This window comes from Pyxicephalus adspersus, chromosome 6, assembly GCF_032062135.1.
Source record: "Pyxicephalus adspersus chromosome 6, UCB_Pads_2.0, whole genome shotgun sequence".
Taxonomy (NCBI): Eukaryota; Metazoa; Chordata; class Amphibia; order Anura; family Pyxicephalidae; genus Pyxicephalus; species Pyxicephalus adspersus.
Window position 1 is genome coordinate 65,540,565 of NC_092863.1, and position 25,384 is coordinate 65,565,948.

Below are 25,384 nucleotides of genomic sequence, written 5' to 3' on the forward strand. Positions count from 1 at the left end.
CGATCCAAATCATTGAGGGAACACTTAATTTTGAGTCATTTCTATCAACCTCCACCTCTAAGTCCTACAAAAAGCATCCCAGGTAAATGTGGTTACTGTAAACAATGTAATTGGATTAGAGACACAAATACCATTACTTTGCCTAATGGTACCTCCTATAGACCTTGTCACCATATAGATTGCAACACTTCTGGTGTAATCTATTTGATAAACTGTATATGTGGAGCATTCTACATAGGGAAAACAAAACGTCCTTTTAAAAAGCGAATTTACGAACATGTACACTCCATCGAAGTTTGTAAAATCATTACGCCAATATGTCACCATGTTGGCTTCAACGTCCGAGTGATCCAATTCTTTGGACTGGACCATATTCCTAATAACCCATGTGGAGGGGATATAGATAAAAAATTGCTCCAAACAGAATCCAAATGGATCACTAACCTTCAAGCAACTAAACCCCCAGGTCTCAATGAGACTCTGAGCTACAAACCATTTGTAATGCGCCTGGGCACACAAACCGCAACCAACTCCAGATATCCTTTTATCATGTTTTATTATTGTCATAAAACAAGACAAGGGTTAAGTCCGATAAGCATAGTACAGGAGGGTAAGGCAAAGGCAGGTCAGGAACAATCCGTGGTCAGGGCAGGCAGCAGACAAGAATGGTCACTAACAATCCGAGGTCCGGGCAGGCAGAGTTCAGGCAAGAGTCAGGTTTCAGACCAGGTCGCTATGGAAATGACAACAGGATTAGCATAAACCAACACAAGGACGCACCCAAGTACACTGTGTTCACAGAGGCTTATAGCGGGCAATAGTGGTCGGGACAGGTTCTCCTTAAATGGCCAGAGTGACCAATGACCTTGCACCACCTGGCGCCATTTGATTGGAGGGTAACTGAAAATCGGCCGCAGGGAATTCCAACTAACCATGTCCCGCCCTGCGGCGAGGCAGCCGAGTGCCACGCCCTCCGGGGGTACAAGAGGCACACATGGTAGCGCGCGCACCTTCTTCCACAGCACCCCTGGGACATGCACTACTTTGCACATCCAAAGGAGTGCTGAGAACAGGAGTTTCTGTAACCACGCCCATAGCGATGCAAGGGATGCCGCCTGGCCAAACAGTAGTTTGGCCAGGATGGATCCCTCCGCCTGCAGAGAGAGACATGCTGCGAGCAGGGCAGCAGCCTCGACCATGCTGCCTGCTGCAGCAGCGTCTCCCTCTGCGGCTGGGATCCCCAGGGACGCCGCGGGCTCGCAGGACGGGTAAGTTCCTTACACCATTTTTATAATCTTACCTATTAACATCATTCATATCATGAATCCTCAATTCCTCCCATGTCTAAAGTATCCTACACCCCGTATCCACCTTCTACCCACCATAGTACCCCTTTCAAAAATATTTTCAAAAATGAAATCTTTCCATAGAGACATGGTTGATCATAAAACTTGACAAAGGATTCAACCTTTTCCAATCTAGAGGTTTCCATCAGTTGTCCGCTGGTCTCCAGCCCTGCCTATTTCCATGTATTTGGTTAAGAAGATACTAAATCCATAGGTTTAATATTACAGCCAGGGAACCAGCATTTTTTATGGAAAATGGTGGAGCTAGTAACCTTCCTTCACATTTTTCAGTAGAGGTTTCATTAAAAATAGATCCTAACTAAACATTATGAATTAATGTCTAAACAAGCTCCTGCAGAACTACATGGATCACTAAACCTATATGATATATTGCTGTAAAACACCAGATACTGAGTTCTTTTCTTTCTCCAGCCATTGGTACTTTATATTTTTTCGAATGCGCCTTTTTCATAAAATTGTTTGTAAATTGTATAAAGTTTTTTTGGTAAGTTTGAGAGTCAGGTTACCAATGTAACTGTATTTATATCAACCATGTTGCTGATGCTATTATTATTGAACAAACTGATTTAGAAACCCAAGAGTAAATTTCATATTCATTCTTCTCTTCAATAATTTGTGTCTATTTTACCTACTTTATAGCACTTTGGGGACCTTGTTAAAGAAGTTTAATACTTGCTATCACTGGCTGGCTAGACATCTAAATTCTCTTATCAGTAAGTATTGCATATTGTTTATGACTCATTACTAGAAAGAGGGATTTAATTTAAACTGTTACATTGCACAATGTGAGCTTCCTATAAGCAAAATGAAAATGTGCAAATGGCCCTAATTTCTGTATGGCACATCACTGTGAATGTTAATGCACCCACATGTCAGGAAATCAAGACGTATTGTATGCTTTACAGCCCAGAATTTCCTTTAATTGCATTTTCTCTGATACATTTTTCAGAATTTAAACGCCATCATTTTGTTAACTTGTCACAAACAATACTTTAAAGCTTTGCCACTGAATATTTTAAAAAAGGCTCCGTGCCATCTGATATTGTATAAATCAATGTACAACATTTAATTGTCATATTTTATTGAAAATTCCAACAAGAACTCATGTTGCAGAATTTGCTTTGTAGAATGACTTTTTAGTATTAGAATCATTAGGAACTTAGGACATTACCTGTTACATTGCATTAGAAACCAGTATTACATTCTAGATCACAGGCATTATACTGTGTATGGATTTACTTAAAGAGAAAGGGATAAATTTCAGTAGCTCATTGCAACCAATCAACAATATGTTCATATACCTCAACCAACACATTCCAGTAGCTCATTGCAACCAATCAGCAATATGTTCATATGCTTTAACCAACCAATCAGCAATAATTATTTATGGTTCTGATTGCTCTTAGCTAATGAAAAACAAAATATAAAGGACATCAGGCGTGTTTCTGCCCTTTGCACATCACCTGTTGATGCAATAAACACCATGGTCAATAGTATATGTACACTATAAATAAAGCTCACTAGTTAGTAAGCTCAAGGGTGTATAGTGTCCAAGGTATAGACAGCAGAGGCACAACATAGCATTTACCATGTTGCAAATCATGCCTCTTTGTGGTCAGCTCGGAATTAGTTGCAACTTCAGTGGTCACTGGGAAAACAAATAGTGGGATGATGTACAAGAGCAAGAATTGCCAGAAAGATTGTTTGGGCAACTGCCTGATGGGAAAAAGTTTTATCCAGGTTTTTTTTTTCTCCGCGCTCACATCATAAATGGAGTATTGTCCCATCTTATTTTGTAGAAATAGTTTGCTGAAGACCGACATGAGATAAATTTATAGAAAATGATTAAAAAAAAAACTAAACTGTTTTGGTCCCACCTTTATACAGATGTGGCAATACCTAGGCAAATTAGGCAACAACTGACAGTTGTGGCAATACATGCCATGTGCTGGTGTTCTCTGAGGCTGGAGTCGCCAAACTAAAATAATGATCTTCCTAATGGTGCCTGAGGAGGACTGTGGAGGCTCTGATTCATTGATCAGCTCACGGTTAAGTGAAGTATTACTATTGTTACTATTATCATTAGTTGCATTATCTTTGGTATTACTAAATAAATGCAAAATATTTGTTTGCTTTTTCTCACTCATTATGGGTTTATTTCATTCGAATCTAAGACCAAGCAAGAAATGATAGTTATCAAAGTCAAACTATTTGATGCCATTAAGTATAACAGGTAAAGAAAATACACAGTTAAGGTAATACTTACCTAAACAAGCTGAAAAACAAATCTGAGAAATAAACAAATAAAATAAAACTATTGGATGAGAACCGGTATTCACGGAGCGGGGTGACTGTTGTAATGGTGAAAACAATACTCAAGTGTACGGCTCGGCAACGCTTTCCTCATACAACTTAACACTACACTGTCGTCACGCTGAGCCTCCCTTGTTTTTCCATTTCTAGTACAGTTCCTGAATTCAGTGCAATATAAATGCTAACATTGTCATTCAGAATAAAACAAATTTATTGGAATAGATTAAATAATAGATATATTAGAATTGGCAACCACTGCTCTAAGGGGACCTGTCTCTCTGTACTTGTACCTTTCTCTCTTTATCCCTCCTGCTTTGGCAAACTTACTTCCTTTTATTTCAATACCATTTACATGGAGATAATACCCAAATCTATTTGTCCCCCACCTAACAAAAAAACTTTTCTCCCTATATTTTGGATAAGAATGTATGTGCCTCATTTGCAGAGGGCAAAAAATTATCTCATTTGGGAAAAACAGAAGTTATGATCTTCTCTTCCCTCAATACCTCTAACTAACATCACTATATTTGTTTGGGTCATGACATTTTTTTGTTATTGTTTTAATCATCTAGTTACTTGCGGAATATATATATATATATATATATATATATATATATATATATATATATATATATATATATTATATAATTTATATAGCTAAATTCAGAATCAGTAGGCCATCTATAGTTTTTGAAATATGACACTATGTCCATTTTTTTTCTTGTTTGTTGTCCTGTAGAATTAAAAACTAGCCATGAATGTAAAGGAGACAACGTAAAAAAAAAAAAAAATACAGCAGTACATTTTAGTGTTAAATTATATTAAAATGAATGCATGGTACCCCTTGAACCTAGCTGTCTAACCCATAATGAGTTCTGACATATGCAGCATATACTCGCCACAGCTAGACATACTATAGCGAAGGCCTGGAAGTCCACTTCCTTAAATACTGTAGATACATTTTATTCCTTTTGGTCACCAATACCTGCCAATCCCCAACCCAGGACCATGAGCTGTATTCTCTTTAAACTCCTGTATAATTCCTTGTCACTTAAATTCTGACCCGTCACCCCTCTTAGAACTCACTCACCTACTCCAATCTATTCTTGATTCCAGGGAGCTGGATAAAAGCATATGAAGGAAGTCAGATGGAGGGGCAGAACAGCTTGACCAGCATCGATCATAACTAGACACTTTTAGGTGAGGAGAATGCTATGATGTTGCAAGGGCAAGGAGAAACTGTGGCTATGCTCAAGAATTGACTGCTGCACATAATTTATACCAAAAAAAAAGAATAAGCTTATGAAGTGCTGTTTATCAGTAACCCCCTTCCTAAATATATTGCATGTCAAACACAGTATATGTTATGAACTACTATGAGCTGTGTCTTTTTGCATGCACTATATCTCTTCACATCTATTATATTGAAACAGACTGAATGTTGATATGTTTTCTACATCATTTTGATGTTTATTGTGGGTTGTGTTGAGGACATTTACATATTTATCACTATCATGGATCTTTTTATGACTTGTTTCATGAGGAACTCTAGTTGCTACAAAATAAATAAAAGGAAAAAACAGAAACTTAATAAAAACAACAGCTCCATCTAGTAACATAAAGGAGTATTGCTGGCATAGTGTAAATGTGAATTACCCTTCACTTATACACAGAGGTCTTTCAGAAATATAATTTACCTGATCACACAAAATAAGAATTTGTTTGTAATTGGTTACTGTAGTTTGTACTTCAGTCTGGCCTTTTGTCTCTGACAGAGCAAGCCTAATATATTGAAATCCAACCTCCTTAATATTGTGTGGATGAGATCACAGCACTGTGCGTTATTTTACAGAAAATTACACTGCGTTAACACAGTGCGCAGGAGATTGCTGTAGGCATGTGAAGGGACAGTAGGCACAGTAAGAAGGGCAGTATATGCCAGAGAGGAGTGCAAAGGGCATAAAAGGGGCATGATAGCCCATACGACAGCTAGTATTATGTACAGGTTAGGAATATGGAGGGTATGATAGGGACAAAATATGCACGAGAACAGTGTGAATGGTATGAAAAGTAGAATTATTTGCAAAGGAGAAGCACCTTCAGAACAGATTGGAACCAGTATGCTTGTGGGCATATGTGAAGGAGTGGAGTGTTGAGGCTACAAAAGAAAACAGTGTGTACAGAGGATATGTCACCAGGAAGCATTTTGTCAGGGGAACTGCGCAAGGTATATCAGCAGCTAATAAAACAGAATTAGGGTCAAATCATAACTGTAACTTATATAAACTTACTAGCTGTTTACCCGCTGTTGCCCGGGTATTTATTTATTGCAATCTTATATTATACAGGAAAAGGAATCAAATAAAGCTATAGTGTTAAGCAAAAGGCTCACTGTCACTGAGCAATACATACACACATACATATGTACATGCAAATATACAGTTAGATCCATAAATATTTGGACAGAGACAACTTTTTTCTAATTTTGGTTCTGTACATTACCACAATAAATTTTAAATGAAACAACTCAGATGCAGTTGCATCTTTCAGCTTTAACTCAGTGGATTGAACATCAAGATTGCATAAAAATGTGAGGAACTGAAGCCTTTTTTTAACACAATCATTTCATTTCAGGGGCGCAAAAGTAATTGGACAATTGACTCAAAAGCTATTTCATGGGCTGTTGTGGGCAATTCCTTTGTTATGTCATTATCAATTAATCAGATAAAAGGCCTGGAGTTGATTTGAGGGTGGGGAGGGTTGTTTGTATGTGGAAGATTTTGCTGTGAACAGACAACATGCGGTCAAAGGAGCACTCCATGCGGGTGAAAAAAGCCATCCTTAAGGTGCAAAAACAGAAAAAAGCCATCCGAGAAATTGCTACAATATTAGGAATGGCAAAATCTACAGTTTGGTACATCATGAGAAAGAAACAAAGCATTGATTGGGAGGCGTTTCATAATACAGATGGACAATGACCCAAAACATACAGCCAAAGCAACCCAGGAGTTTATTAAAGCAAAGAAGTGGAAGATTCTTGAATGGCCAAGTCAGTCACCTGATTTGAAACCAATTGAGCATACATTTCACTTGTTGAAGACTAAACTTCAGACAGAAAGGCCCACAAACACACCGCAACTGAAAGCCGTTGCAGTAAAGGCCTGGCAGAGCATTAAAAAGGAGGAAATCCAGCAGTCCTGTGATGTCCATGAGTTCAAGATTACAGTCTGGCATTGCCAGCAAAGGGTTTTCAACCAAGTATTAGAAATGAACATTTTATTTTAAACTTTTGAGGCCCTGAAATTAAGTGATTGTGTTAAAAACGGCTTTAGTTCCTCACATTTTTATGCAATCATTTTATGCAATTGTTTGCATTGAATTAAAGCTGAAAGTCTGCAGTTCACCTTCATCTGAGTTGATTCATTGAAACTGAATTGTGGTAATGTACAGAACCAAAATTAGAAAAAAAGTTGTTTCTGGGTTGCTTTGGCTGTATGTTTTGGGTCATTGTCCATCTGCATTGTGAAACGCCTCCCAATCAATTCGACTGCATCTTCCACATACAAGGAGGAGGAGGGGGCCTCAAATCAACTCCAGGCCTTTTATCTGCTTAATTGATAATGACGTAACAAAGGAATTGCCCACACCAGCCCATGAAATAGACTTTGAGTCAATTGTCCAATTACTTTTGACCCCCTGAAATTAAGTGAATGTGTAAAAAAAAAGGCCTTAGTTCCTCACTTATTTATGCAATCTTTTTATTCAACCCACTGAATTAAAAGTGAAAGTCTGCAGTTCAACTGCATCTGAGTTGTTTCATTTAAAATTGTGGTAATGTCCAGAATCTAAATTAGAAAAAAAGTTGTCTCTGTCCAAATATTTATGGACCTAAGTGTATAGCATAGCGCTGTACAAAGATGACTGGTGCACTCACATGAGTCTGTCATATGTATGGCAAGATTGGTTGAAATGTCTCCATGTGTTTTCGAGTGATGGTGGAACATGCATACATACAGTTTTCTATATATAGATAACTGTAACTATAACATAATGCCACCCATGAAGGTAGGTGGTGATCTATTAGCGCCCTTTCTTCTTTGGCAATCCAGATTTCAGCAGTGTTATTTTTTTGGTAGGAGGACACACGCTTGTTGCCCCCATTGTCTTTTCAACAATATAACAACATGTGCCAACAGGGCACTGAAGTGTTAAAACAGACATATAATTGATATATTTACTTTTTAATTTTATATTGTATTTAATGTTTATTTTTATATTGTATTTAATATTAAGTGAAATAAAACGTTTTGATAGGTAAATGGAACCTTTTTATTTTCTAAGGGACAATGCATCCAAAAAGAGGGACAACTAAAAGTGGAAGCAGGACAGTCCTCCAAATAAGGAAGTTGGGAGCTATGCATAAGGTCCTCAAATTTCCTGATCTGCAGTTTTTCCATGTCAGTGACACAGAAAGTCTTACAATTAGAGGGTCAGAAAAACAGCAGGCAACCAGCATTTTTAAAATAGGTTAGTTATGGCAGCCTCATATTTCTTTTCCAACAGGATTACTGAAATGTTTATTTCGGCATGAGCCTATAACACAAATAAAAAATGCAAATGGTGTAACTTCACAATACACCAAGATGGCACATGGTTTTATAGTACATGTTACATACAAATCCCTATATTTATTACACCAAAAGTATAGAATATTAGGCTTGAAAATGATGATGTAAAATATAAGCTTAGATAATACACTATAGTTTCTCTTTCAGACAAAGCAGTACTCAGCACATCATTGACATGTAAGTTAATAAAAATTAAAGTCTCATCAGCTTCCAGCCATTTCATTTGAAATCTCAGCCAAAGGTTATGACTCTTGGGAGTTACTGTGTAAAATGAACATCAGCATTTTGCAAATGTCATGCATGTTGCTACTGTAAAGGCAGCCACTATTAAATTTAGGAAAATAAAGTAGTGCTTGAAGATAGCAGTCCAAAATTAGCCCGACATAAAACAGACTGACATAAAACATTTTTGTTCAATTGCAGAAAGTAATGGGAAACTTACAGTTGTTAAGAAAAGAAGAAATTGAGGGGACATTGGGATATCTGCTTTGGTGACACATGCCTAAAAGAGGTAATGTCTTTGAAATAAAAACTGAAGAGAAATTTACCCCATAGGACGCCATTGGCTAAAAATATACCAACCGTGGTTTTGAAGGTATATAATACCTTTTAAGATTTTAAGACAACCAGTGATTAAAGCCCACTGTCCAGAGTAGCTTTTACTTCTCACTGATGCTTCCTTTGCCTGGAAAGTTACATTTAAAACATCCATACCTTTCTGAAGCACTATAGGCTGACATGGTTTAATAAAAGGTATTTGAAGTAACTTGAGTAGTAATAGTAATGTCTGACCTAAATTATTCAATCCCACCTTAGATTTGAATTGAGAGCCCATCCCAATTCATTTCCTACCATCACAAAATTTCTACACCAAATTCTAATGGAAAGTGGAGGCTGGTAATACCTGAACGATGGGATAAAATCAGTCTTTGATCAGACTTAGCATCAGTTGTCGGTGGTTGCCCCACAGTGCTCCATTTCATTAGGAATATATATATCAGTATTTTCTGAGGTTCTTTCTATTTAACCACCATGAATAAATAGTCGTACAGATTCTAGAAACAATATCCTATAATTTCAGCATTGTTCCATGTTTCATTGATCCATCACTCTGTCATGTGAAAGGCCCCTACAGTTATTCCAGATTACAATAATTATTTCAGTAACTTTTTTTTTCACGTTTCTAATGACAGCTTAAGGAAGGTTAATTATTGTGATTCTCATAACAGTGTGGTGCATATGCTTCCATGAATTAAATATACTAAGCTAGGAAATAATATGTATGTCTTATGTATGTCTCTAATATTCTGCCTTGGGAATCCCGTAGAAAGGCACATCTAACACATGGAATGTGACAAGCCAACTATTGCATTCAGCAAAATTGAATGTGTTTCAAGGCTTGCAGAAAGTGTAGCTATTAAATGTGTGAAAATGAGTCTTTTAGCATTTTTCATGCTTAAGTAGAAGAAAAGAATGGGATAAAGATTAACTACACTCAACACATTCAGAAAAATGTTGTCAGCAAAAGATACTAATGGGAGGACATTTGCTGGTGGTACTGTAGTTCATGAGCAGGAATAGGGCCATTCTGGTGTCTATAAGTAGGTGTTGCCAAGTATTAGGCAAAGCATAGTGAATATAGTCTGCTCCATTCATTTTACCTTTTCTGCTATTTGTATCTTGCATTTGTGTATGATTATAATAGGTAAAGAATTGTATTATTGTCATTCATGGTTTAGGTTTTTAGTGTATACACAATTAACTGCATGAGTTGACCCATGCTTTATAAATAGGGTGGTACAATGTCTGCCAACTAGTTATTAACTAGTGATCTAACTATGATCGGTGTACAGTATGTGGAAAGAGAGGGTTGATTACCTGGTGATACCTGCAAATGGCTTCCCGACACTCTCAAATATATTTCAGGTTTCAATATTTTTTTTTCATTTAAAGTTTTATTGAAGTGTAACCAAAGAAGCATTACAAAAATAAACAGCAAACAATATTTTAAAGTAAAGAAACCTAGTTAACATAAACTATTTCCCAGAGAAACAGTCGATATGACATAATCACTCAAAGTAGAACAATTTTAGCTATTTAGGAAGGTAAGAAAAATGAGAGGAACTCCACAATTAACAACACATTCCTGAGTTTAGAAGGGAGAGAGTTTTCACCAAATGGATGAGAAGCAATTTGCAGTACAATTTACAACTGAAGTTGATGTGATGTAGGAAGAAAAATTGCAGGTCAAATGGAACAGGTACAACAGTGAAGGTTTTATTAATTTTATTTTATTGGACACTTTCCCAGAGAGTCCCAACCTTGATGAGATCTATACAAGAAATGGAGTGGTTGTCATTAGGACAAAATGTGTTTTTCTGTTTCCCTGTTGATGGGATTACACATCACTTTAGCCCCCATGAACTGTTTTCAATGTTGGCAGTATGAGAACAAGGAAATGGGTTTACAAACAATCTATTGCATGCAATCAGCAAACTGATTTCTGCCCAATAACACTTTGGTTTTATTTGCTGTATGGGTCAGCATTGTGGTCCCTATAGGATGTAGACAGCACAATTTGCATGTGTTAGCCCAAGTCCTAAGTGTATGGGATGTAAACCAATGTGTGGTGCTTATCTCATATGATCATATGTTGAGGCTGACAGTCCATTGACTGTCCAACCAACAACACAATCTGTTAAAATCACAGAATACTTGACAACCCACATTGAATGTCTAAGATTACACTTTGTAAAATGACCCTCTGGTTAAAAAAAATAAGCCCAAACTCAATCTAACTTTAATGTAAATTACTACATAGGCCTGAGGTCTAGTTCAGCTAAAAACTCAAACATTCAAGCAACATCACAGTCCCATGCTGTATCAGCATGCTTTTATCTGTATCATGCGTTTAGCTAAACAGGAATCTGGTATAAACATATAATTATTGTTTATAAACAAATATTTTAAATAATGACCAAATAAATCAGATTAATAATTTATTGCAATTGTAAACAAGTGATACAGTGCAATATGTATAACAAAATGGAACAGGAATGAACAGAGCATTGGAGTACTAAACTTAGATCTAAAAACACACCCAGAGCACTGTCAGGAATTTAATCATGGAAGTTCCTTGCAACTCTTCCAAAGGCTGTGTGTGCCATTTATATTTTGCCACATCACTGAAAGGAAAAATAATAAAAACTGAACACAAGCACAGGGCAGACTAGGACAGCAAAATATATTGTATTGAGGCACAGTCTGCCATAAAAAAGCAAATCATTAAATAATTAAAAAGTGAAGAATTCTGATGTTATATTAAGGGTCAGCATAGACACTAAACACACTGCCTCAAAAAGAAATGTTCTCGATACTACTCTTCAATATGTTGGTACATCCTTCATTCAAAATCCTGTCACAAGGTTGATGGGGTTCTAAATGACCTGGAGAATTACCACTTCTGGAGTGAGTGATACAGATTTGGCCTGATAATAGTTGTGTCCTAAAAACAAAATCATCAAAGTGATAGAAGGATCTGTTTGCAGAATGAATGCAAAACAGAATTACTTTTTCTTGCAAATCGTGAATGGCCAGACTTTAACAGCTCAGCATCAGGAAGCCCAGGAAATGAAGGTTAACTATAAAAAGGTGGTGCTAAGGATTGCTAAAAATGGCTAGGTTTGACTTTTTAGTGTGGCCTTCCTAATTACCCTGAACATTTTTAATTCAACTGCAAAACAATCCAAAACCAAAATACTGTTTTTTTATTAGGTTTTGGTATTTTTTTAGTGTGTGGAGGTCTGTGGTAAATTATTTTTTTGCAGGCAGTATACTGGCCTAATCATTATTGCCCCCATAATGCCTTAAAGGTCCTCTGTAAGTAGCAGTGATATCAGTGCTGTTAAATTCCACCATTATTTCCCTAGAATTTTGGCATATTCTTATAATTCTGTAAAAATCACCCTTTAAGGTTAGAACTAGATTTTTACCAGTGTCTTCACAGGAAAAATTTTTCTTTACTTCCTGTCCTAGTGAGACATGTCACCAAGAAAGAAGCTAATGTGAAAAGGAAAAGGCAAAAGGAAATCATCATTGCACCTAAAATTTCTGGCTGCAGAAGAGCTGCCAGTCAGCATTACTCATATATGGAATGAATTTTACAGTAACAAAATGTAATTTACTACATTTTTACTACATACTAAATTTTTACTATTTGTAAGATACCTGAAACAAGACTGTTATCTACGATAACTCGAAAACATTTGTACATTATTTCATACCAGATATAAAATCAGAAAGAACAATTTATTTTTTATTTTATTTTTTTTGCCCATTTGCAGCATAGTGCACACTAATACTAACTTTGTTTATAGTGATTATACCAGCAACTAGGCCCTGTACTTATTGCTTCAGGTTGTAAAGGAGCAGTGTGAAAAGTAAGTGTTTGGATAGCCTGCAGCACAAGTCAAGCAGCTTTGCTGAAGCTAATAAAGCAAACTTCAATTCCAGTATGGGGTGCCCATACACCAAAATATTAAATGATCAACATGTTGGATTGTGCCCTGAATCTGTTCTGATGATACACTGTACTAACAAATGAGAATCTCTATAGTCTATCTTTAGAGAACCTATAGAATGCTAATAGAAAAACCTAATACAACAATGCTCAAAGATGTGATATTGTAATACTAGTAAGACAGGAAACAGCTTTAATGCGGAACTAAACCAAAAACAAAAAACTAATTTTTCCTTCTGCAGAGACCCCAATTTCTCTAGCACTGTCCTCATTTGGGTCCCATGCTGTCCTAGAATCCGCCTTCTTCTGACCACATCTCCCGATCTCACACTGCGCCGGCGTGAGGTCGGGTGATGTAGCCTGCTATACATTGGGGGGCAAAAGAGTGCTGATCTCACTGCGTATGGGTGACATTGGCATTTTGTCTCAATATGGGAAAAAAAACACCTTCTGTGCATGCCCTAGATAAGGCAAGCGCAGAAGGAGCAGCCAGAAGCCTCCTGGGATGCGTGACGTGCATATCCCAGGAGGCTCTGTGCTACAATTCTGCCTTTATCAACGTAGCAATAAAGACAGTAGTTCTCCACTTCTACAGGAAAGTATAAGAAGGGTTAGAAAATAACATTACAAATGTGTCTGTGCACATTTTCAGGCATTTTCTATCTGTTGTGGGTTAGTCACACATGCAGATTAAGTATAAACAATAATCTGACTTGCTCAAGCATTCAATGTCCTACAACAATTTTTTCAAATGTATGACATGTGGCAAAGTATATACATTTGTGTATAAGTCTCAGAGCTCTGTTAAAAGCAAATTGACCACAAAGAAATTGGTCTAAAATGCACTGTACAACAAAAATTATTAAACATACATAATTTATATTTAGTAAACACATGTGAATTAAGTATGTATACATTCTCAATTTCAATTCTTGATGACCACTAACTGCATTTTCTGTTTGCCCTAAAAAATAGTAAGGAATGCTCGATTGGCTGTTTTTTGTTTTTTTTTCTTTTCGTTTTTTTATGGGGAAAAAACTCCCCAACAAAATGATGATGCACAGAAACATTACAGTTTTGCTGTCTGAACCTGCACAAGTTTTATAAATGTACCTCATATTAGAACTGCAGGCATTGCCTAATTCCATACTAGAAGTAAATGCGTGCTGTGATGTGTCACTTATTTAACAGTTGGAGTTCTATGAATGGTATTTGTCAAGAAAAGTATAGTAGTGTATAAATGAAAACTGAGTAATCACGTTTTACTTATCTGGTTAATAGACTGAGGTCAGTGAGGCATTTTTCTGTAAATATCCTGCAAATATGTAAGTTAACAGAACCAAAAGTCCCTGCTATCTATTGAGTTTAAATAAAATATGGTTTACAATGAAAAGCTACAAGACAATCAGTGAACATTTAAACAGTGCAATTTGCTTTATAAAATGAACTGTAGAACTGTATACAGGACAGTTGTCAAGTACAAGAATCCAGGATTCCCAACTGTCATGAATTTCCCCCATTTTGACCAGTTGAATGTACCCAAGTTGCCTATCTTTATTCAGGGCACTTTTTTTCACAGTGCTCTTCTTATGATGTCATTATTTCTGATCTGCAGGGGGAGGTAAACATTAGAAGTGGTTCTGAGCATTCACAGTACTTGAAGACTTTAAAACCTGTTAGGAAAAAAAAAAGATTCTTTACAACAGAAAGTATTTTTTTTTAGGTTTCTTTTAAGTCTATAATTTCTCATTGTACCTACATTCACGGTTTCTGCACTCAGCTCAAGACAAGTACAAATTATCAGTTATTGTTGTTCTAAATGATCTTAGTCATTGTTTTGGGGGACTGTTCGATAACAATTTCTGTACAGACAGAATATCTTAGGCTTTCTGCCGAGCCACTTGTGCTGTTGTTCGGGCCACCATAGGAAAGTTTATATATAAATAATAATACAAATGTTTCTGCACTTTAGTCAAAGCTAAACACATTTTAGCTGGAGCTGGGCTTTAAAAATGCAGGTCACAGTGCTGAAGTGGATTGGGATTCTTTGTCAGACTTGACACTTGAATCACTACTACTACACAATCACTCTTCAATGCCCATCCTGGCACATTGGAATTTGAGGTAAACATTTATTAAGACCTACATACTGAGGTCCTCATTGTGCATTCACTAAAAAAAAAAATAAGGAACTATGGATCTATTTTTTTTTGTGTAAAATCTGTTTATGAAAGGTTTCAAATTATACAAAGATAGGAAACAAATATAGAACAAAAATGCAAAAACATATCCATAAGATGTATTGACAGATCTATGGACATTTAACAGTGCAATATCATATGTTCTGGTGTTTACCCTAAACATCCATGTAATATTCTGAGTTTATTTGCAATAAGGTTGATATTATACTATACATGTTATCTCTGCAGCAAACTAAACAGAAATTAAGGAAACTCAGTCTAATTCAAAATTACACATGTGCATTCACCCTACAGAAGAATTGCAGTACCGTAAGCTAACATTATAGATGAAATCTACAATCATACAGTAGTTAAAATTCTAAACTAGTTACAGGATGGCAGAGCTAGTATAATACACAGTAACAAATGAGCAACAGTTTAGGGTAATAAATCAGTTAATCTCAGTGCTCTGTGGAGTACGATTTAAATACCATTACATTTCTCCTTTTATAGGACAGTCCTATAATGCAAAATAAACAATAAATGTAATTAGTATAAGCCCTTGAATACAGTAAAGCAAGAAAAATTATGTGGTAAGAAGATAAGTGTAAAGCCTTGCAGGGGTTAAGGACACAGCATTCTCATCTATCCATTGATTTTTCACACCTATAAACACCATGGCACAAGGAAAAAAAGAGATCATTAGTGAGAACAGGCTGCGTGAAAATCCTTTCATTCCTCCCAAGAGATTGTAGCTCCTGTCGTCTCAAGCTGTCAATGATTACTGTAATTGAGGAGTAAAGCCTTTTAAAGACAGTCTGGACAAAGGTTCCTGTTCTATATGAAGATGTCAATACTAATAACAAGACCCCTGTTCCTGTATTAATTACTTAATGAAAGCCTGTAAACACTGTGCCAATAGTGCTGTGACAGTGCCAAGGTACAGGATCTGCAGCTTCCTGCCAGAAGGAGCTTTTACTGGTCACAGAACTGTGTACCTTAAAACTATAGTTAATGTGACCCAGTTCCAAAAGTGCTTTAGTCACAAGATATGGTCATACTTGGCCCAATCTCGTCCCAGCTCCCTGCTGCCCCTAAGTAATATTGGGATTATGGGCTGACAGGGACCTGTTGACATTAATTGTAACTTCAGTTTTTCAAGCCTCATTTGACTTTTCTGCTCAATCAGTTTATGAAGCTGCTGGAGGCATGTGAACAATCATCCCAATAACCATGTATGTAAATTAAAAATATTGATGACTCAAAAAGCCCATTAGTAGACAAATGTAAATATTTATGTGAAGAATAAACAACATGTTTTATATTTGACTGATGAGTCAACATATACCTTTTTATTGCTTTATCAGGGGCATCTGGTTTATGAAGAATGTGCCAGCAAAGCTGTATTTGTTAAAAAGTCCACTTGTGTGTGTACCTTTGCATACCTTAAGCGCTCAGATATAGACAAAGCACATGCTATTAATACCAGACAGCAGAGTGACAGAGTGAGAGCTCATCAGTTTGCTTCTTCTTCCGGACTGTCCAGGATGAGGGAAGGACACAAAGGTTATATAACTGCAGTAATGAGGTCCCCTGCCATGCCAGAAGGGGGTGTAAAACTGTAAATGTCAGAATTGGGTGGACAGAAATACATTTTTTTGGCAGCTAAAACATCTCCCTTATACGCATTTCATGTGTATATTATTTCATTGGAATTATATATGGCACAAGGATATACCTGTATGTAAGTTCATAAATAGTTGTTTCTCACAAATGTAAAATCTTCACAGACAGTAATCAAAATAAATGTTACAATTCCAACGTTGTCACCAGAAATAGGTGGTAAATTCACCAGAACTTCAGAACTGTACTACATACTTATGGTCACATGCACATTAGAAAGATAATATATGCTTACAAGGACTGGAGAACCATCTGTAACTGGACATGTGTACAGATATCTCCCCCTCCTAATGTTGGTAAGTATAATTCCTGTATTCCAAGAAATAAAAATAAAACTTTTCCCATCACTCCACTCTGTCAGTCAAGAAGCTAGACACTACGTGTAAAATGCCCCGTTCGCTGCCCTGTGCAGCTGTTTATCCATAGTTTATCCCCAGCCCTTTTTATTGGCCCACCTGCAGTGATTTTTCCGCTTGGCACATTTTTAGCAGCTCTGAGCGGACACCAGAGAGGCTGCTCTGCTCGCTCCGTTCTTCTCTGACAAAGAGCTGATTGCGGATTAGAGCCAAGCGGAGTGAGAAGAGCACAGCACAGCTATGAAGAGATCGAGACACAGGCTGTCCCTCCCCCATCTCATAGCTGCGCCGAGTCTTTTGGGGAAAAAAGGAAAACATTGTGTAAACAATGTCTCCGCCCAGTGGACGTGTGTAATGACGTCATCAGAGCAGTGTGTGTGTTTAAATGCTACATGACACATTCCTCAGCCTTACAGCTCCCTGTGTATAAACCTTCATATCTCCTAAACCAGGGCTGTCAAACTCTGGCCCGGAGGCCAAATCTGACCCTCAACGTCCTTTTTTTTTGGCCCCCAAAGAAATCCTAAACATAAATTGCAGCTGGGCCGCCGCTACTACAATTCCCAACATCACTCGCTTTTATAAACCAGCGGCCTCTCTGCCTATGCGTGGCCCAACATTAGGGTTCAAGGTAGGGAAGCGGACAGTTTGATGGGCAGAGGTTTTTTATGTTCTAATGATGCCATGCTAATGAAATTTTAGGGGTTTATACATCTGTCCCCCACTTGCACCTACATTTTCAGTTTCCTGCACCTCCCCATTCCAGATAAATTGGGTTTCAAAGAACAGAAGCAGAAAGGGCAGCATAGTATTACAATTATAGTTTGGTGAAAGGAAGGTAAAATATTTAGGGGGCCCCAGCCCAATGCTTCTTGCTATGTCAGTTGCCCTGGGGGTCCTTAATTTGCATTTTCCATTTTGGGCTTCTAGGTGCACTTTTTTTTTATAAAACAGCAACCCAAATGTTCAATTTCCATAAGTTTTTAAACTCGTGAACCCCAAATTTTGAAATTCCTGCAATAAAAAATAAAATGATGGTTATTAGTAGCTATGAGAGTCCCCTGTGTACCCTAAAAATTTTAGGTATCTACAACCCAGAGTTGTTAGGCTGCAGAATCTGACAAGCAGACTTTACACACAGATCTGTCATACTGCGGGTGGATAAATTTCACAGGAAGTTTTTGTTTTTAGCAGTGATGAGGAGGGCACTGGTTGTCCTGCCCCCATCTGCGATTGCATGCATAATGCTCTTTGTAATACCTAGGTATAGCGCTAGGAGGTGACATCTTAAGTCAGGCTGAATTCACATTGGCAGTAAGGTTGCATTTGCTGCGTTTACCACCCACTTACCTCTTGCCAGGAACCAATGCTGCTTGAAAAACTGCTAGGCATGGAAAGCCCAGCACTTACCGCCTCTGTTACCAATTCCAGGTGCCCAGCAGCTGCCAAGTTGTCACTCAGAAGGGGCATTTTTTTACTGCTAATGTGAACTAAACCTAATTTGTTAAGCCACATTGATCACAATATTACACTACTACAAGGGATTACACTAATAAAACATGGAATACTAGGCAGTTGGATTAAAATACACAGCAGTGGACTGTTAGGACATAATACAAAAAAATGGAAAAATTGTTTCCTCACAAGCCAGGCATTAGAAAGTTGGAACAAAGTATAGGGGGTATGTAGAACACTGACATACTTATAGGGGGATACTGGATACCTAAACAACTGGGGGCTCTAAATTTGCTGTATTTAGCCCCGCCCACTTTTTACGACCCAGCTACACTTTTACCCCACCCGGCACTGTTTATCTACCTACTTTTTTCTAGTGATGATGGTGGGATTATAACAGTTACGCCTACTATTCTATCTAATAACTGTCTGCAATGTTTGAGAAAAGCTATTTTGTGTAACTTTTGATGAACATACATGTAGTGGACTATATATATCTTGGTGCCCTATATATTATATAAATTCTGTGAATCTCTACCAGAATCAAGCTCCAAATATGTGATGTGGTTTATTTCTGAATTTTCAGTTTTTTTGTTCATTACGTTTTTGTGTATTTTTAAAGTGTGATATAATTTAATACATCTTTAAAGGAACTCTGTATTGTACATAATATGTAGACTGCCAGGGCTGACCTCTTTTTGCTTAAGAGAGCAGCAAAGTAAAGAAATTTTACAGTTTCTCTTATCTCCATCTTTTACAGTTTCTCTTATTTCCATCTATCTTTACTACAGGTGGAGATCTGTCAACACAAATGAAATTAAAGAAAATCACTGTCTGGAAAGGCTTACCTACAAATATATTTCTCTTACAATCATTCAACACTAGAGATAGATTATGTAACTATATGAAATATACAACATCACACTTTAGGTTGAAATCACTAAGTGGTAACAAAAGAGGATCTTTATTTAAGCCATGTGACTTGAAAATTTGAAATTTTCAAATGTCAAGTTCATAAACTCATCTGCAAAAACTGTAACTTTTTCTGAATTAAGATCCTTTTCCTGTTGTGTTAGCTTTGGTAAATAATTCTATGAATCTATAAAAAAAATCTTAGCAAATATATAGGTATTTTCTAAATAACAAAATACATTTTTAAGCTCATTTAAATATGTTTTGTGTACACAATTACTATAGACACATTATATAATATGGTACCTGAGGTTTGGCTATTGGTGCAAAAAAACTTCAGTCTTCCAAAGTATATCTGTCCCAAAGCAGCAACAACTGTTCCCCTACTTGAGGCTCCAGCTCCTAGAAAATATAATACATGTAGCAAGAAAAATAATTAGGCTTTAATTATTTACTGCTTGAAAAGCCAAGGAATAAGTAAACAGCAAATGTTACACACAAGGGAATACTTTTGAACACAAAAAAAAATATGCTTTAGGATGAAGCCCAATATGCCAGATTTATCTATTGAAATTTGATGTAATAGGAGGGGCACATGTTCTCACTTGAACCATATTTATGCAAGTTCTTACATATATATTTTGTTATCCTCTTTTGATTCCAGTCATCCCAAAAATTATACTGGTGACACAAGTAAATTCTTTGAACCTAAACCTGTTAATGATTATGATTTAGCACACAGAACCACCTGACAATACCAGGTTTAGGTTCAAATATCATTGAAAAAAGAACTATGCTGTGCAAGGAATAAAGCATCTTCACATTAAAGCGAGGCTGAATTCAGGTTAACTTAGGCAAATTGACATTAACATGTTCTCTTTATCAAAGGCACTATGAGCCATCAGTACAAGTCACCTGTGCAACGTACAAACCCTGTTTAAGTTTGTACCTTTTGAAAGCCAGAAACGTCCTTTGACACTTCAGACTTTTTCCTCCCCCGCTTAAGAGAGCGCTCAGTACCTGCAAACTAGCTATTCAGGCACCCTGCACTGCGTTATGGAACCTTTTTTAAAGTTATATACATCTCATATATATATGACAGCTGACATGCTTTTGTCTTCCAGACATCAATCTATTGTGTCCAATAACTGCGAACAAAGAATGAAAATTACCTGTCCATCACGACTTATCTGCACCTTTTTGTTGTCATTCCATGGGTTCAGCAAGTGATGGGCATACTGAAAGGGCAAGTTCTCCTTTCTAATCCATTCCACCTTAAAGACTCCCCCAAGACTTGTGGACCCCCAGTCCTGGCTTTTCTCTCGACCAATCTCTGAAAGCATTTTTGCAAACCCCTGCAAGTAAATAAAATATTTAGAAGACAAATCAATGCAGTGAGATACCCAATTATAAAGGTGTTGTTTGTGCATGGCAAGTTTGTTAAAAGCAAAAATAAGAGATCAAATGTGTAAGTGGTTCTTTGACTAACCCCACTGCATTTTACAAAGGTGTCATTTTAACATGCTCCGAATAGCGCTAAATGCTGCCTTTGCCTCTATAGACTATATAGCAACATTTCCTATACAGTATGGCAGTCTAGGGCATGTACTATATTGATGTTTGGCTGTAGTTAAAGTGTAAAACATCAAGAATTAAAAAATACAGAAAACGTGCAAACATGAACTTCGAATAGTATATAGTCACCTGAAAAAGTACACCTTTTTAATTCCAAGGTTATGCATATCAGGACATACCAAAAAATCTGGTCCTTAGAGGACCTTAAATTAGGTAAATGCAACCTCAAATAAACAACACCACATGGCACAGGCACCTCTGTAAGTGAGGATGATTTGAAAGTTTGCTGGTCTAAATCATTTGGTGTATGTTAACACAACATTAATAAGGAAAGGCATTTGCAATAATTTTATACAAGCAATATTGGCTGTCCATGCCTTTGGACATTTCCCAATTCATTTACCAACCTGAAAATGTCCAGATCCCTGAACAGAAAACACCAGATAAACTTTGCTGCTCTCCCAGAAGGCTCTGTTTAACTTGCGCTCATTACTTGGGGTGGTGGACCAGATTCCCTTCTGCTGTGAGATCTCAAGGTTTCTTTGATTACTGCTCTTCAATATAAAGTAGCGCACTGATGAATTTGGATGCGGTGAAGGAGACTTTGAAGACTAAAACACATTATAGAATAATAAAAATTATAGGTATGATCATGTACTGGCATAAACTATGCCTGGAAAAGCAGCATTATAAAGAGTTTTGCTTTTTGGAAAGTTCCCAGTTCTGAATGTTTATAATAATAAATCATCCTCATAACTTTTATATAACACTAATTCCACATTGTAGTTTATAGGCACGGCTTTACGTTAGTCTGTGATTTTTCACTTTGTTTCAAGTTTCATGTTACCCTACATGAATAGTGACAGGGAAATTAGTCACTGTCAATTTTCCATTAAATTACTATTCTTGGTTGAAATGGTTACAGCAAACATTTTGCTGGTTCAGGTTTTCAGGTTTCAGGTATGTGTCCTCACTGTAGAAACTAGTCCCCACTTTCTGTCCTGGATTCCCATCGCCAGGAAAGAATATTAAGGGGAAGTCCCACTTTCCCCAGTTACCAATTAAACAGGATGAATTCCCTGATAAAGATTATAACCTGAATTTCACACAACTCCTAAAGTTGACCCTTCCTGTGCTCTGAAAATATTACCTTATCCTTCTACCTTTTAATTTAAAGCTTAATTGCAGGAGAACAAACATTTTACACCTTTTGGGTTATGCAACTTCACCCCCCAATCTTTTTGCAGCTGGACCAAGTACAGGTCTCTGATGTAGTTTGTGCAATTCTAGACCAACAGTCCTGCACTGTATGGGAGGAAGCTGAAGGCCTGTCCACATTGAGAAGCATCAGTCAGTGAAGCATTGGCTAGTTGCAAGTGGCGTGAGGAACAAGGTAAGTATAAAACTGATAGAAATCTCCTACATTATCCAATAAATATAAAGGAGATAAAAAATCTCCTACATTATCCAAGATGTTCTTTCACCATTTTTTTATTTTTACCCCTAATTTAATTAAATTTGCATCGTATCTGCACGTTTTCCTTGCTGACATTTTGATATTTTAAATCAATCTTTTTTTGGTTTTAACATCCCCCCTGTTCTCTATGAAAGAAAGACTGTTTATTTCAGTGATTTAGGGGTCTTGGCTTAAATATAGTTCATGCAGTGCCATATGCAGCATTTCAGATCCTTACCTTGACAGAAGCAGATAAGCATAGGCTTGTACAGGGACTGGTGCAGCTAATGCCATCAGGTAACTTGCCGAACATCTGATCTGATTTATCTTCTGGGTATTTTGGGTGTAAACCAGTCCTTTCTTTATTTTTACCCTGTGTTAATTGTGGGGCAGAAGGCATCGCACTTTCTCTGCAATACATAAAAAAGGAAGATGATTGTGGCTGCAACACTTAACAATACCAAACAGAATGAAAAAAAAAAACAGTAAGAAGAGGCTGTCATATTTAAACCTGCACTGGGAAAATCGATGCCTGGACGGCGATAGGTGGCTACAGGCAACACATGTTGCCAGATAAGGTGTATCTACTGTATTATAAAAGTGTACAGATCCAGCCGGCTAAATAAAATACTGTCTTCATAGCAGCTTTTGAAGATATTAGCAGTAGGGCCCCCATAGTACCTAACTCTTTTTTTACCCCTCTGGAGGTACACCATCTGCTACAAACATGAAAAAACAGAGTTGCTCTTTAAAAACACAGAAGGCAGATTTGCTAAAGATAAAAATATAATGGAAACTTTGTTCCCCTTGAGAATGGCAGTATAAAATAAATTGGTAACCTTTACCAAAAGGTTTTTTTACTGTCAGAATGATCTCCAGAACAACCCCAGTGCAGGGAGTATGGATTCTTGTCCCATAAACCCAACAAGTAATCCACAGGGAACTGAGCCTATGCTCTCCTGGGGTACAAACTTGCTGTCTGAGAGGACCAGTTTCGCCTTTTAGCTGGGTGCACCACAAAGGGCTGGGTCACAATAAAGGGGCCACCACCCGCCTACAATCTCGCCACCCAACCTAAAAAATGTTCTGGGTTCAGCACGGACACAGATACTGTAATCTTGAAGCAGGAATAATACCTGTCCAGATAAGAGAAGTCATCAGAAAGGACATGCTCAGAGCTCTTCTGGCTATTACTGTTCCTCCAGGAAGGTGACACAGAAAACTCTTCAGAAGATACTGGCCTTGGTCTCTGTCCTATTCCAGAGGGTTGATGTAAACCTGCAGCCTGTTCTTCAGTGCTCAGCACAGCAATCACTGCTCGGATGGTAGCCTCATCTGTTTGTGACAACGGTTTTGAAGGTAACCGCATTCTCCTCAGAAACAAGCTGTGCCATTTCTGGCGCAGTTGTAACAAGAGAGCAGCAGCCTAGCAAAAAAAAAATGGAAATGTGGTGAAACAAAAAGTGTAGCATTACTTTTGTTTTTAATTTCACGAATATTTACAGAAAGCTTTTGTAACCACCATTCTACCCCAAATCTTTATGGACTGGAGTGAACTAAAAGAATGACACTAGCCATCATTTAAGTCTAAAGGAGACCAGTGATGGGGCAGTTTCGTAAGTGAAAACTGTTGGAGACAAGGTGAGTATTGCAGCTGCTTTTCATTTTACAACATGCACGGCTATTTAAAAACAAAAAAAAACTTGAGTTTTGCTCTAAATTGACCCTGTTAACATAGGAATACAAAAAAAAAGTCACTACACATACCTTTGTGGCAGTCAGTGTGATGAAACACAGCCTCTTTCGTATTTAATCCAGAAAGATGGGTATTGTCACAAATGGGCCACTGGGAAGGCAAGTATAATGATTCTTGTTTTACAAAGTATGTAATTCCGCATGAGTGATCCTGTGCTGGCTAGGTCCCTTTAATGTTTTGGTTTTTTTAAAACACAATACAAAATCAATGTAAGTTTCTACTTTCTAAAGTGTATTTATAGGTAAAACCTTTTTTGGGTGTGCTGGCCTGTTACACGTTGTGTTGTGTTACACCTTATCATTGATGTGTGTTCCAATGCTGCTGGCTATCATTGAGAAAGGTGATGAAAAATCCAAAATCTTAAAGTTGTAGTTGCTGACCAAGTTGTAAAGTTGCTGACCAAGAAGTAAAAAAATACAATAAATTCGTAACATCTTGTGACAACTGTCTAAGATGGATATTTCCCTCACGTTGAGTAAATGTCCTCTCATTTCCTGTTGTGTCTCTGGGACAGGACATGAAAAGGACCTTCCCAGAAAGACACACACAGCAATAAATAAAGTATTACCAGGTATACATATGGACTGTATCCAAAGTAGATTTGGATTTACATTTTTTTAAACTTAGCTCACAATGTAAACATTCCATTTTCTGTTCTCTTTACAGACAGCAGTCAGAAGCCAAGAAAATTATAGTTTGAATTCCAGTGCAACTATTTCTATGAAATTACTCCTATATAATAAACACAGTAGGTAGCAATACCATTACGTTTATATTTTGAATTAAAATAATAATAATAATTTTGTAATAAAAATTTTCACTGAATCAAATGCATATTTCATTGAATATCTTTTAAATAAGCAAAATGTGTGCAGTGTAAACATACATTATTGGAAAAGTGTAAAGTTCCCACTCCACATGTATACACAATGTACCAGCTTTCTACTGGAATGAATGGGGCACATATTAAGCATGAGTTCAAGGATTGCTGTGTACTTCATCATTATAAAGCATATATATTGAGTATAATCTAAGATGTAACACATCAAACTAAGAGCATAGGTCAAACTAAGAGATTGTAATCAGTTTAATATGCTCCTGAGATCATTTAGAATTTATTGACATGTGTATCCGACCTGCTTTGGATGTACTTTTAGTGAGATATGCATTTTTATTGACTTGAC

The 25,384-nt window shown here is 37.0% G+C and overlaps 1 protein-coding gene and 1 long non-coding RNA gene across 3 annotated transcripts in view; one reads left to right on the plus strand and one right to left on the minus strand.

Moving 5' to 3' along the window:
* The window catches only part of LOC140334014 (uncharacterized), a 41,124-nt gene extending 20,455 nt beyond the window's left edge, over nucleotides 1–20,669 (plus strand). The window contains exons 2-3 of the long non-coding RNA XR_011921458.1: nucleotides 2,007–2,080; nucleotides 20,538–20,669. This is a non-coding gene — a long non-coding RNA (uncharacterized lncRNA). The remainder of the gene's footprint in view (nucleotides 1–2,006; nucleotides 2,081–20,537) is intronic.
* The window catches only part of YTHDC2 (YTH N6-methyladenosine RNA binding protein C2), a 53,647-nt gene continuing 39,557 nt past the window's right edge, over nucleotides 11,295–25,384 (minus strand). The window contains exons 26-31 of one of the 2 annotated variants that reach the window (XM_072416081.1): nucleotides 23,581–23,870; nucleotides 22,683–22,854; nucleotides 21,396–21,599; nucleotides 20,610–20,768; nucleotides 19,720–19,815; nucleotides 11,295–14,500 (exon numbers count right to left, since the gene is read on the minus strand). In XM_072416081.1, coding sequence (XP_072272182.1) covers nucleotides 19,750–19,815; nucleotides 20,610–20,768; nucleotides 21,396–21,599; nucleotides 22,683–22,854; nucleotides 23,581–23,870 — 891 coding nt within the window. In that variant the 3' untranslated portion in view covers nucleotides 11,295–14,500; nucleotides 19,720–19,749. Of the gene's footprint in view, nucleotides 14,501–19,719; nucleotides 19,816–20,585; nucleotides 20,769–21,395; nucleotides 21,600–22,682; nucleotides 22,855–23,580; nucleotides 23,871–25,384 lie in introns of both variants that reach the window. The other variant, XM_072416080.1, reaches the window with a different exon arrangement.